The following is a 15,200-nucleotide window of genomic DNA, read 5'->3' on the forward strand; positions in this document are numbered from 1 at the left end:
AAGAACATCTTTATTTCTGCCTTCATTTCGTTATTTACCCAGTAGTCATTCAGGAGCAGGTTGTTCAGTTTCCATGCAGTTGTGTGGTTTTGAGTGAGTTTCTTAATCCTGAGTTCTAATGATTGCACTGTGGTCTGAGAGACAGTTTGTTATAATTTCTGTTCTTTTACATTTGCTGAGGAGAGCTTTACTTCCAACTATGTGGTCAATTTTGGAATAAGTGCAATGTGGTGCTGAGAAGAATGTATATTCTGTTGATTTGGGGTGGAGAGGTCTGTGGATGTCTATTAGGTCCACTTTGTGCAGAGCTGAGTTCAAGTCCTGGATATCCTTGTTAACTTTCTGTCTCATTGATCTGTCTAATTTTGACAGTGGGGTGTTAAAATCTCCCACTATTATTGTGTGGGAGTCTAACTCTCTTTGTAGGTCTCTCAGGACTTGCTTTATGAATCTGGGTGCTCCTGTATTGGGTGCATATATATTTAGGACAGTTAGCTCTTCTTGTTGAATTGATCCCTTTACCATTATGTAATGGCTTTGTCTTTTTTGATTTTTGTTGGTTTAAAGTCTGTTTTATCAGAGACTAGGATTGCAACCCCTGACTTTTTTTGTTTTCCATTTGCTTGATAGATCTTCCTCCATCCCTTTATTTTGAGCCTATGTGTGTCTCTGCACATGAGATGGGTCTCCTGAATACAGCACACTGATGGGTCTTGACTCTTTATCCAATTTACCAGTCTGTGTCTTTTAATTGGGGCATTTAGCCCATTTACATTTAACATTAATATTGTTATGTGTGAATTTGATCCTGTCGTCATGACGTTTGCTGGTTATTTTGCCCATTAATTGATGCAATTTCTTCATAGCATCGACAGTCTTTACAATTTGGCATGTTTTTGCAGTGGCTGGTACTGGTTTTTCCTTTCCATGTTTAGTGCTTCCTTCAGGAGCTCTTGTAAGGCAGGCCTGGTGGTGACAAAATCTCTCAGCATTTGCTTGTCTGTAAAGGATTTTATTTCTCCTTCACTTATGAAGCTTAGTTTGGCTGGATATGAAATTCTGGGTTGAAAATTCTTTTCTTTAAGAATGTTGAATATTAGCCCCCACTCTCTTCTGGCTTGGAGAGTTTCTGCTGAGAGATTCACTGTTAGTCTGATGGGCTTCCCTTTGTGGGTAACCTGACCTTTCTCTCTGGCAGCCCTTAACATTTTTTCCTTCATTTCAACCTTGGTGAATCTGACAATTATGCGTCTTGGGGTTGCTCTTCTTGAGGAATATCTTTGTGGCGTTCTCTGTATCTCCTGAATTTCAATGTCAGCCTGCCTTGCTAGGTTGGGGAAGTTCTCCTGGATAATATCCTGCAGACTGTTTTCCAACTTGGTTCCATTCTCCCCATCACTTTGAGGTACACCAATCAAATGTAGATTTGGTCTTTTCACATAGTCCCCTATTTCTTGGAGGCTTTGTTCATTTCTTTTTACTCTTTTTTCTCTAAACTTCTTGCTTCATTTCATTCATTTCATCTTCAATCACTGATACCCTTTCTTTCACTTGATCAAATTGGCTACTGAAGCTTGTGCATGTGTCATGTAGTTCTCATGCCATGGTTTTCAGCTCTATCAGGTCATTTAAGGTCTTCTCTATGCTGTTTATTCTAGTTAGCCATTCATCTAGTCTTTTTTCAAGGTTTTTAGCTTCCTTGCAATGGGTTTGAACATCCTCCTGTAGTTCGGAGAAGTCTGTTATTACCAATCTTCTGAAGCCTACTTCAGTCAACTCGTCAAGTCATTCTCCATCCAGCTTTGTTCCATTGCTGAGGAGCTGTGATCCTTTGGAGGAGAAGAGGTGTTCTGGTTTTTAGAATTTTCAGCTTTTCTGCTCTGGTTTCTCCCCATCTTTGTGGTTTTATCTACTTTTGGTCTTTGATGATAGTGACCTACAGATGGGGTTTTGATGTGGATGTCCTTTTTGTTGATGTTGATGCTTTTCCTTTCTGTTTGTTAGTTTTCCTTCTAACAGTGAGGACCCTCAGCTGCAGGTCTGTTGGAGTTTGCTGGAGGTCCACTCCAGACCCTGTTTTCCTGGGTATCACCAGCGGAGGCTGCAGAACAGCAAAAGTTGCTGACTGATCCTTCCTCTGGAAGTTTCATCTCAAAGGGGCACCCGGCTGTATGAGGTGTCAGTTGGCCCCTACTGGGAGGTGTCTCCCAGTTAGGCTACTTGGGGGTCAGGGACCCACTTGAGGAGGCAGTCTGTCTGTTCTCAGATCTCAAACTCCGTGCTGGGAGAACCACTGCTCTCTTCAAAGCTGTCAGACAGGGACGTTTAAGTCTGCAGAAGTTTCTGCTGCCTTTTGTTCAGCTATGTCCTGCCCCCAGAGGTGGAGTCTACAGAGGCAGGCAGGCCTCATTGAGCTGTGGTGGGCTCCACCCAGTTTGAGCTTCCCAGCCACTTTGTTTACCTAGTCAAGCCTCAGCAATGGCAGACGCCCCTCCCCCAGCCTCGCTGCCACCTCGCAGTTCGATCTTGGACTGCTGCGCTAGCAGTGAGCAAGGCTCCATGGGTGTGGGACCCGCCAAGCCAGGCACGGGATATAATCTTCTGGTGTGCTGTTTGCTAAGACTGTTGGAAAAGCGCAGTATTACGGCGGGAGTGTCCCAATTTTCCAGGTACCATCTGTCACAGCTTCCCTTGGCTAGGAAAGGGAATTCCTTGACCCCTTGCGCTTCCCTGGTGAGGCAGTGCCCCACCCTGCTTTGGCTCACACTCCGTGGGCTGCACCCACAGTCCAACCAGTCCCAATGAGACAAACCCAGTACCTCAGTTGGAAATGCAGAAATCACCCGTCTTCTGCATCGCTCACACTGAGAGCTGTAGACTGGAACTATTCCTATTTGGCCATCTTGGAACTGTATACCTGTATTTTTTATGTATATAGGGTAACCTGTCCCAGAACCACTACCTGCCCTCCATCCCTACCCCCACCCTCTATGTTCCTGGGCAAACCCATAGAATTTCTGTCCTTTTAATGATATTGAGACATAACCCTTTATCCTCTTCTACTCCTCTTTTCTTCTCTCTTTCCTCCTCCTCCAATTGGGAGAGACTTATCTAACTAGTAATACTAGGGAAAGGGACACTAACTCATGCCTAACTCATGCCGTTATTGGCTTTCTCTTTTGAGATACAGCCTATTAGTGACAGTCTCTCTTCGCCAATACAGTTAACAGCTTATTCTATGGGGTTAGGACTACAAGTTGTCCAACTGTCTGGCTGAGAGTGAGTGGGTGAGTTTAATAGAGTAGGAGAAGAATATTAAGCCACATTTTCTAATACTAGCCATAAGCTAATATTTTAATCCCTGACTTCAGCATCTATTTCTAAATTAAAGTATTACCAATTTATCATCCAAACAATATAAATTACAGCAAATTTAAGATTATCCCTTTAATAACATAACCCACTTCCTGTGCTTTTTTTTGAGTGGGAGGGAAGGGAATTAAGTGTTGTCCTTAATATACTTGAACATGTATCATTCTTTGCAAATTGCACAACAACATAAAAAAGCCAAGACCTTTGGGAACAAGAGCTTACATTTAGGCCATTGATCATTTCTTGTCTTATACCTCACTTAAAGTGGATGCAACCTCATCTTCTAAATGAGAGAAATATTCCTTGAACATACACACCAAGTCTTATTAAATACTGTTTTTATGCCACTCACTAAATAACTTAAGGCAATTTTATATACTAAATGAAACTTCCTTGATGTCTCCAAAAGTCACAGAAAATTATTGCCCTTGGTTGGTTAAAGCCCTTTCTTTATTTCAAGAACATATATCTGAGACCCTTACTTCTTCAAACGCAACATGCTTCAGATTTATTTTAAAGTGTACCATAAATCTGTATAGGATCCATGAACATATGTGAGGATTTGTGAATAAATGTTTGCCTTGGCTTGGCTTATATACTCATGTTTTTTTCTTGTATTACTGTAAGTTTGTTTTCCTTAATTTGGCATCTAAAAATAATAAAACCACAATGAACTTTTAGCATTTCATCAACGCTCACAAATCATATTTATTTACCACTTACCCAGAACACAAATTTGCATTAAAACAACTCATTAGATTCCATAAATACTCTATTACTACTTATCAGGAATTACATATGTGGCTCCAACTTTATACAGCATTCAGTCTAATTTTTGTGGTGACTTTTTTTTCCCTTTTGTTAACTGCCATGAAGCTACTTCTTGGTGTGTGCTTCCGATGGGGAAAAAACATTCCATTGGTAAATTTTAAGTACCACTTATAAGCTTATATTCTGAGATGGTTCTATACAGAGAACACTGCAGGTTGACTCCTACCTGCTGTACACTTAGAGGAAAGGACAGAAATCACAGCCTGTGTTCAACTTTTTTACTAGTAGTTGTATAAACTTGGGTAATATACATAACTTCTGTGATCCTTGCTTTTCTCATCTAAAATTAGAGATGATAATCCTTATTTTACAGAGTTTTAAACTCCACGAGAAAAAAGAAGGTGGGAACCATAACACATAGTAGGTATAAAACAAATGATAGTTATCCTAATCAGTCTCAACAACAGTTCTAATGCAAATGAAGGCTACCATGGATTCATGGCATTGCTGCAACAATATTTATTTAAAGAGACTTGAGACAACACACAATATTTAGTTTTAAATCAACTTACCAAGACAGGAGTATAAGCCCTGACTTATCCAAGCCAATATGGCAAGAGTTATAAGGTCGCCAAAACTAGCAGCAATGGGTGTAGCAACATTATCAGGATTTATACCAGTCTTCTTTGAACCAACGATAACCCCAACCATTATTATTCCTAGAAGAAAGAATGTTCATTACTTTTTAGGCTATGATTTAAAGAAAATCAATCCCCCAAATACCAAAATGTGTAGGATAGACAAACAGCATATCAGTTCCAGTTAGACTGCTTAGATAAGCTGACTAAAGCAAACAAAACATTTACTCTAACGCTTTGGCAAAATGCCTTTCAACAAACTCCAAGTGGGGATCACAGAAAATTTAAGAAGTTCAGCGTTGCATTTAGAGGCCTGAAAGCTACTAAAATTATGTTAAAGCTAAAATTTCAGATTTAGTGACATGTATATCTTAGATATAATATATTTGTGTGTATTGAATCCAAAGGTTTTAATTTTAACCCTCAAATAAAGTATGAAAACATCAAAAAAAAGGTGAGTCATATGTATATGTACAACAACTGGGAAGAAGGCCAACAAAACCAGATTTGTTCATATATGGCAGCTAGAAATGCTTATTTCATTTTATTATTTAAAGATGTTGAAGTATTAAGCAGCAGGACATAATTAAATTTTAAAACACTGAAGGCCAGAATACAAGAAACAGTCTTCGTAAAAGATATTCTTTAAACCTGAAGTTTCTGTCTATAAACCTACGAGAGAATAGAAGATGAAAATTTAACTGTGTACTTGTACTTTTACATCCTAATTTTCTTAAATCATACAAATGGGATAAAACTATTAACATTTATATTCATTCTAAATTGTGTAGATTTTGTCACACCAAGATACTCATTAAGAGGATGTAGTAAAGAGAAAACTTTAAATGTGCTAACCACAAATCAATATGAAAGCCTAAATATGGCTATGGAGAAAAACAATAACAGAATCTCACTGCACTTTTAGAGTTAAAATGACTCTAAATGTTTTTGTTCCAGCATACTCACTTTATAGATAATAAAACTGAGGTCCTGTAGAGTAGGGCTTAAATTCTTCTTAAAGTCACATAGCTTGTGACTCTAGCCCAGTGTTTTTTACTCTACCTATTAAAGCCAAAATTTTAATAAGCAGAATTTTTGTCTTGCATCAAACTGTGCCTTACATTTTAGTATTCTGGAAGCTTTTTAAATTACTAGACTTACCTTTCACATAATATCATTGAAAAAGAAAAAAAGCTATAGCAGAAAACTTTAAAAAAAAATACATTATGCAATAATCAAGCAAGATGTAATCGCTTAGAATCTTTTCCCAAAATCAGCACATTTGAAGATGTATATGGGAAGTTCTCCTATACATAGTACCATCTATATCTTTTCAACTGAAAACAAATATTTTGTATGTATCATAGTCCAGTGGAAAGAGCTAAGAGTTAGGAAACGTGTTTTAGTTCTGATTCAGCTGGTAACAAGTTGATGAGATTGGACAAGTCACCTTACGTAAGTTTTCTCACCTACAAATATGGCTAAGAGTTTCTACTTTACATATACTGAAGTGCTTATAAAGGTCAAGTTATCATAAAATTACAACACACATTATTCAAAGTAAGAAGCTTTAAACAAATACTTTTTAAAATTCTGAATGTTGGGTAGTTTTGGAAAGCTTTCAAATACTTGTTAGACTGAAAAATTTTAAATGACACTTTCTAAATGAAATAAAATCAGAAAGAAAAAAGAAGCAAATGAGCCTAAAAAAATAGCATGCTGATGGCATAATTTTTTTTGTACCAAAAATTTAATTTTCCGATACCTTAACTTCACTCTGCTTTGGTCAATGTTAACTCCATTCAACTGTAGTAATTCTTTATGAAGACAAGAAACTACCCCGATACAATTAAACTACTAAAACAAAATGCTTGAAAATATTTTGGAAGTCAAGTCATAATTTTAATAAGATTCCCTAAATTCCCAGAACCTAGCCAAAAAAGTTAGCTGCATTGTATGATCACCTAACGTGACAATAATCCACTTTAAACTTTGCTGGTGATATAAGGGCAAGAAAATGGCAATTATAAAATAAAAAGAACAAAGTCTTTATGATTATGATTCCACAATAAGCTAATTCTCTAGTGTAAAGTTCATACTAATAAATATAAAGAAAAATAACCCAAATAAAAGTTCTAAAGTAGTTAATTTTTAAAACCTTCTGGCTCTTTAAAATTCTATAGCCAACAATATGCTGTCTTAAGTATAAGGTTATATTTGTATTGCCACAGAAACAGGGAAGAAATTTTTCTTGAAATCTGAAACAAAAAAATTTCAACAGAGGACAACTTTTGAAACCCAGAATTCCTGGAACACTTGTTACTCAAGTGACAAGCTAGTAAATCCCCTGCATGATGTCCAGAAAGGAGTTTCCCAATTTATTTAACTTACAGAAACAAATGAATGTCTAGGCGATTTTCCTGATCTTTTGGGGGAACTATAACGGAGTATCTAAGGCCAGGAGACAACCTCAGAAAAGCCTGTTCTACACTAAGTTTTATAAATAATGAAATGTAAATATATCTGGAATAAATAAGGCATTTTTCAAGTTTGTAGATACGTTTTTTCTGTTGTTTTCATAACAAACGGGTATCATTTAAATAAAAATAGTCATCTTAAGAAATAAACCATTTAAATGTCAAAGACTATAGAGTAGACATTTATAAATTCACTTACCCTGCAGAAGAGATGCAATGAAGGCAGTTGCCACACTGCTAGAGCACAGAAGTATGGAATGATCAAGGTAATATTTTCCTTCTGGAATCCAGCCCAATATAATTGCTGCCACAGCTGCTAGAAAACCCACTACTGTTGCCTGAACCTAAAAATTTTTTCATAAATCCAACTGAATTATTCACTTTAAAAACACATTTAAACATTTTGATTATGTAAATATTACTACAAAAAGTCAAAAAAAGTATTGCATGTAATAATTGAGCTACATTACCTTTTAGAGTAGTTACTATATTTTGGTTTTAATATTCCCTAAGATGGTGGGTTCTCAAACTGCTCTGATGATCTGGTGACAACAAGTATGGAATGGAGTCCAGGAATCTGTTTTTAACAAGCACCCCAAGTGATGCTGATGGTATAATTAATAGATCACCTAAGAAAATGCCACCTTCAGACTAAGAAGTATCCAATCCACACATCTGAAGTCTGACTCTAGAGGTAGTGTTGGCAAGAGATTGGATTTTATAATAGAAAGATAGGAGTTTGACTCCTGGTTCTAGCACTTAATCTTGTAGCAAATTATTTAAACTCATTCATTCAAGGAGTATTTATTTAGATTCTACTATGTATAATGTGCTATGTTTTGTGTTGGGCTACAGCAGTGGTCAACGCAGATTATTCTCTGCCCTCACAGAGCTCTTGGTCTGTGGGAGAGACAAACATTTGAAAATAACCTCACAAATAAGCACAATTGTGATTAGCGCTATGAAAATTTCAGTTCCTAATCAGTAAGACCACAATAACCTCAAACTTTGTGATTTAAATTAATTATATAAATATATAAACTGCTTTCCACAGCGCTGACACAAAGCAACAATAAAAAAACCTGCCACTAAGAAATAACACTCACCGCTAACTCAGCCTCAGATTAATAGGATGTCAGAACTAAAAGAAACCCTAAGGGAATCATCTATTGCACTCACTCTTAGCTGAGTTTGTGTCACGGACTCCTTTGACAATCTGGTAAAAACTCTATAGAATAGAGTTCTCTTTCTCTAGGCAAACACAGAGGCACTCAATATTTTGAGTAGAATTTCTTGGTGTTCATGGACTCTCTGAAGCCAATCCATGTGCTGGAATCGAGGGCTCCAAGTAAAAAATTCCTGAAGTAGTCATATAGTAAATCAACAGAAGAGCCAGGACTACAGAGACCATATATCCTGGACTTCAGCCCCATGATCTTGTCTTAATATTATAGCTCCTGTGGATGTCATCCACAGATACAGAGCTGAGATTCAAACCAATAAGCACCATGAGTGCAGCAGTTAAAATATTTCAGTATTTTCATTCTGGTAGTAAATAATGTAATTAAACTTTAAAGCAGTAAAATTAATTTATAATATAAATTCTAGCACTATGATTCCAGGTGCTGTCTGGCTTGACATTGGAACACAGAGCTAGAGAGCCTACTGCAGACATCATGGTATGTATATATGTATATATAAATCTATCAATTTCTGAGAAAATAAAAGCACACAGCTGAGATGAGGAAGTCCTATTCTGGAAATATGCAAAATAATGACTAACTGAAAAATGACTAATTGTACCCAAGAGAAAGCAAAGTCTGGGTTCAAGTAGTAGATGTGAAAGTTAACAGGGGCCATAGGCCTGAAGAGATGTTTGGTACAGGACACGTCCCTCCTGGTGAGGCAACAGTTCCTCATGTGGGACTGGAGACTTTGCTTTATTTGACTACTTATGTAAGTATTTGGTCCAGGAGGCCATTCTGTACAATCGTGAAGAAATCTGTGACAGGCGATCTGCCTGGGGCTCCATTTAACAGTGAGAAGAGCACACCCCTGAGCAAGTGGGAGTGTGGGCCTCGTCTGTGCTTTCTACCATTCTCTCTTTCTACCCTCCATGGCCAGTCTCCAGGCAGAGGAGGCTTGTGCCAGCCCATCCTACTCCCCTCCCCCCACTCATCATCTACTCTTTCACAAGTGTTAGCAGAAGAAGCCTCAGGAAGAAAAAACCCTCTCCCCCAACCATTACCCCCACCGCTCCATCTTCTTTTCTTCTCACTTTTGTCTACTTGTGACTGGGCTTCAATCAATTGCTGCCTCACTGGCTGGTACCAGGTGTGTCCTGAGGGGCCTGGTTGGGGTTCCCTGTTCTTCACACATTCTTGGTGGAGTAAGGCACATAAAGACACAGGCTTTGGGCTATGGCAACTAGAATCAGTGAATCCCTAGCCATGTCTGACTCCTATCTTGACTGACAGTTGCAGGGAGAGAGGATGATAAAGGAAAAGTGAAGACTAAGAATGGGAGGAAAAATGAAAAGCTGAGATGGAAATTATTAGGATAATTTGACGAATAATTTATACTACAACTCATATTACTTTGTAAGAGTTCAGGGTATTTAAAAATAAATGGAATATATTTTCAAATTTTATATATTATTTATATTATTTTTATATATTATTTATATATATATTTAACAACTCTACTGGTTGTTAAATGTTTTGATTATTACCCCTGCATAGATTTCTACAATTTCAAGCTGAAAAAGATCTTAGACATCTCTAATACAATAATGATATTTAAAAGAGGAAAGAGACTTTCACCACTGTTATTTAACATACTACTAGAAGTCCTAGCTAAAGCAATCAGATAAGAGAAAGAAATGAAGGGCATCTAAATTGGAAAGAAAGAAGTTAAATTATCCTTATTTGCAGATGATATAATCTTATATTTGGAAAAACCTAAAGACTCCACCAAAAAACTATCAGAACTGATAAATTCAGTAAAATTGTAGGATACAAAATCAACACAAAAGAAGCAGTAGCATTTCTATATGCCAACAGTGAATAATCTGAAAAAGAAATCAAGAAAGTAATCCCATTTACAATAGCTACAAGTAAAATAAGATAGACCTAGAAACAACCAAAGACATGAAAGATCTCTATAATAAAAACTATAAAACAGGCCAGGCGCAGTGGTTCACACCTGTCATCCCAGCATTTGGGAGGCTGAGGCGGGTGGATCACCTGAGGTCAGGAGTTCGAGACCAGCCTGGCTAACATGGTGAAACCCCATCTCTACTAAAAATGCAAAAATTAGCTGGGCATGGTGGCGCACCCCAGTAATCCCAGCTGAGGTGGGAGAATTGCTTGAACTCAGGAGGCGGAGGCTGTAGTGAGCCGAGATCACGCCATTGCACTCTAGCCTGGCAGCCTAGGCAACAGAACAAGACCTCGTCTCAAAAAAAAAAAAAAAAAAAACTATAAAATACTGATGCAAGAAATTGAAGAGGACACCAAAAAGTGTAAAGATATTCTATGTTCATAGATTAGAAGAATCAATATTGTTAAAATGTCCATATAACCCAAAGCAATCTACAGATTCAATGTAATCCCTATCAAAATGCCAATGACATTCTTCACAGAAATAGAAAAAAAAATCTTAACATTTATGTGGGATCACAAAAAGACTCAGAATAGTCAAAACTATTCTAAGCAAAAAGAACAAAACTGGAGGAATCACATTACCTGACTTCAAATTATACTACAGAGCTACAGTAACCAAAAGACAGTACTGGCATAAAAACAGACACAAACCAATGGAAGAGAATAGAGAAACCAGAAACAAATCCATATATCCACAGTGAACTCATTTTTGCCAAAAGTGCAAAAAATATACACTGAGGAAAAGACAGTCTTTTTAACAAGTGATGCTAAGAAAATTGGACATCCACACGCAGAAGAAATGAGACCCCTATCTCTCACCATCTACAAAAATCAAATCAAAATGGATTAAAGACTTGAATCTAAGACCTCAAACTATAAAACTACTACACAAAAATATCAGGGGCACTCTCCAGGACATTGGTATGGGCAAAAATTTATTGAGTAATATCCCACAAGCACAGGCAACCAAAACAAAAATGAACAAATGGGATAATATCAAGTTTAAAACTTTCTGCACAGCAAAGGAAACAATCAACAAAGTAAAGAGACAACCCACAGAATGGGAGAAAAGATTTGCAAACTACCCATCTAGCAAAGGATTCATAACCAGAATATATAAGGAGCTTAAACAAATCTATAGGAAAAAAAATATAATAATCTGATTTTAAAACAGGCAAAAGATCTGAATAGGCATTTCTCAAAAGAAGACATACAAATGGCAGTCAGTCATATGAAAAGGTGCTCAACATCACTGATCATCAGAGAAATGCAAATCAAAACTACAATGAGATATCATCTCACCCCAGTTAAAATGGCTTTTATCCAAAGGACAGGCAATAACAAATGCTGGTGAGGATGTGGAGAAAAGGGAACCCTCGTACACTGTTGGTGGGAATGTAAATTAGTACAAGCACTATGGGGAACAGTTTGGAGGTTCCTCAAAAAACTAAAAATACAGCTACCACATGATCCAACAATCCTACTGTTGAGTATATAATCCCAAATAAAGGAAATGAGTATGTTGAAGATATATCTGCACTTCTATGTTTGTTGCAGCACTATTCACAATGGCCAAGATTTGGAAGCAAACTAAGTGTCCATCAACAGATGGATAGATAAAGAAAATGTGATACTTATACAAAATGGAGCACTATTCAGCCATAAAAAAATGATATCTTTCATTTGCAACAACATAGATGGAACTGAAGGTCATTATGCTAACTGAAATAAGCTGAGCAGAAAAACAAACATTGGATGTTCTCACTTATTTATGGGATGTAAAAATCAAAACAATTGAACTCATGGAGACAGAAAGTAGAAGGATGGTTGCTAGAGGCTGGGAAGGGTAGTAGGAGGGTATGGGAGACGTAGGGATGGTTAATGAGTACAAAAAAATAGAATGAATGAGACCTAGTATTTGATAGCAGAACAGGGTGACTTCAGTCAATAATGTAATTGTACATTAAAAAAAACTACAAGAGTATAATTGGATTGTTGTAACACAGAGGATAAATGCTGGGGGGATGGATATACCATTTTAGATGATGTGATTGTTATGCATTGCAGCCTGTATCAAAACATCTCATAAATATATACACCTACTATGTATCCACAAAAATTAAAAATTGAAAGACCAGCGTGGACAACATGGCGAAACCCCATCTCTACAAAAAGTACAAAAATTAACCAGGCATGGTGGTGCGTACCTGTAGTCCCAGCTACTCGGGTGCTAAGGTGGGAGAATCACTTGAGCCCAGGAGGTCAAGGCTGCAGTGAGCCATGATTGCACTACTGCACTCCAGCCTGGGCAACACAGCAAGACCCTGCCTCAAAAAAATCAATAAATAAAGGAAAAATTTATTTCAAAGAAAAAAATAAATAAAAGAGAAAAGTGAAGCCCAGAAAAGTTAAATAGATTAACAAAGGTTATAAACTGTTTAATGTTAAAGCTGAGGTCAGATCTCAGATTTTCTCATTTCCACATCTGTGATCTTACAAGCAGTTGTACACGTATTCAAAAAATGTACTTTATTTCTTTGTCCTTGAATTACATTACATGAAATTCTGTTCCTGCAACCAGGTTCTCAACATTATGTCCTAGGTGAACTAATACCAAATTAGTGTGCATTCCCTAAGCTCACACTGGCTAGAGAATTACTAGGGGTAGTCACAGTCTTCAGTCTTAGGGGTAGGAGAGGGTGAAGGGAGAAGAAAAAGAGATACTCATCTAAGATTAGAAAAAGCTGTAGATTATACATGATCTACAGTTCACAATTCAGTGTACGTGTAATTGGTAAACTACTGTATTGTTTATATTAATACTAGTAACTAACAAATTAAGGAAAACAAACAAATGTCTGACCATAATATATAGAAAAGAGCTCAGTTTAAATATCAAAGTAAAAAATAGCACTTAATGAAGTGTTAAATATTTACTAAACAGAATAAAAATTCTAGCTCTATCACACACTTATGATAGAAAATATTTTGTACATTTTTCCATATTTTGTATATATTTTTCATATTTGTAAAAACTAGTTTCTAAACAAAGAATAGCTTTCAGAGCTCATGGGTATCCATTTATTCCATCACTTTTTCAAGGTACTAAATTATTGTTTTGGTGTTTCTGAAAACAATTAAAGGGTAGACTCATAGTACTAAAATTTACACCAATCTTATAGATAACAGTCAAAATTTGTACACCCAAGATCTGTAAACAAATATGTGTACCACTTACCTGCTTTAAAGCCAAGTTGCCGATTATTAGGTTCCACTTTTCAATGGGTGAATCCATCTTCCCAATATTTACCTGTTGAAGTGGATATTTTCATGTATCACTGAAGAAAATCTACATGTTCTCTGCTGTGTTCAAACAGCACATGAAATCTTAAAGCCCAAAATAATTCTTCAGTAAATCCAATGAGCTCACATTGTACTTTGAAAATAATTCTGAATTCACTACCAGTCTTTCAGCTAACGCTAGGCTTGCCTAACATGTTTAGAGAAAAAAAATTTTTTTTACTTACCTGTCTTACAAGAACTAGTGGACCCATTAGTATTACCCACTTACTCACTGATGTTATCTTACAACTAGCATCATCAGATATTATCTTAGCATGCCAAATTTTGTGTATTGAGGTCCAAGGTAAATAATTACATAATTTTGATCCACTAGCAGTTAATTCCACATTATAAAACTAATGTAACTTAAATAATTATTGACCCAAAAACAAGATATAATCATTCACATGTATACAATTTATATTTGAGTCATGACTAAAACTGTTAGCAATAAAATTCATTGTTTACAAATGAATTTTGATCATGTACCGCAACTATTAAATTTTACACATCTTTCTGCTAAATGGAAGAACACTCTCCAAAATAATATCACTCACATACTCAATTGCTCTGTGAGCTAATTCATATTTCTCAACCACTTAGAATTCAAAAAGTATATTTCCAAATCTGCCAAGTTTTTCTAACGTAGTTGTTTGGAAAGCAATGAACAATCATTTAGTAAAAATACTGAGTTGCATTTCAATTACTCATCATCTGCTTTGTCTTGAAAGACTTTCTTTCAAATGATCTATAGATAAGTTGATAAAGAGGAAGGTAAGTAAGGGTTGTTATTCATGGGTAGTTTTAACCAGGTACAGTCTAGAATTTAGATCACTGGCTTTAGATAAGCAAGTTAAGTGCTATATAAACATTTCCTCTATCAATCTGGAAAACAGATTCTATTCTGTAATCTCACTGTGGACTTTAGTCTCAAAGCATCCAGCAAATGCAAATATTGAGATTTCTCAGTATTTCAGAATAATTATTAATGCAGTCTTTATTTACATATTTCTTTACTAAGCCTGGGAATCTAAATCATTGGTGAAATTCATGTTTGTAGTTCTAACAACCTGGGGCTTTGCTCAAGTGAGTAATAAGGTACAAGCAATGTTTACATAGTGAACCTATCTCAGGTTTAGAGTTCAAGAAACAGGAATGAGTGAAATTAGTGTTATTTTTTAATAACTCTTAGATGTCTATATCTATAGGAAGCAATCTAAAATTATTCAATGAAAAAGTATAAGACATCAAGATTCCAGGGTTGCTTAATAACCAATGGAAACATACATACATTTGGGTCTAGGAAAAGATCAAGAAAGGTAGGAGTTACAGAATGAGTGAGTGCTATGAATTGGATTTGCAACTGTGCCACATTAATTTCGCACTATCACCACCAGTCCCTTCTAAGGCTTGGAGCTACATTCCCCAAAATCCCC

The 15,200-nt window shown here is 36.3% G+C and overlaps 1 protein-coding gene across 8 annotated transcripts in view; it reads right to left on the reverse strand.

Annotated features, from left to right (window-relative positions):
• SLC41A2 (solute carrier family 41 member 2) overlaps positions 1-15,200 on the reverse strand; it is a 154,838-nt gene that overhangs the window by 77,173 nt on the left and 62,465 nt on the right. For all 8 annotated transcript variants that reach the window (XM_054528177.2, XM_024257548.3, XM_009248176.4 and 5 more), the window contains 3 exons: positions 13,661-13,732; positions 7,458-7,602; positions 4,716-4,862 (listed from right to left, as the gene is read on the reverse strand). In XM_054528177.2, coding sequence (XP_054384152.1) covers positions 4,716-4,862; positions 7,458-7,602; positions 13,661-13,732 — 364 coding nt within the window. The remainder of the gene's footprint in view (positions 1-4,715; positions 4,863-7,457; positions 7,603-13,660; positions 13,733-15,200) is intronic.

This window comes from Pongo abelii, chromosome 10, assembly GCF_028885655.2.
Source record: "Pongo abelii isolate AG06213 chromosome 10, NHGRI_mPonAbe1-v2.0_pri, whole genome shotgun sequence".
NCBI lineage: Eukaryota > Metazoa > Chordata > Mammalia > Primates > Hominidae > Pongo > Pongo abelii.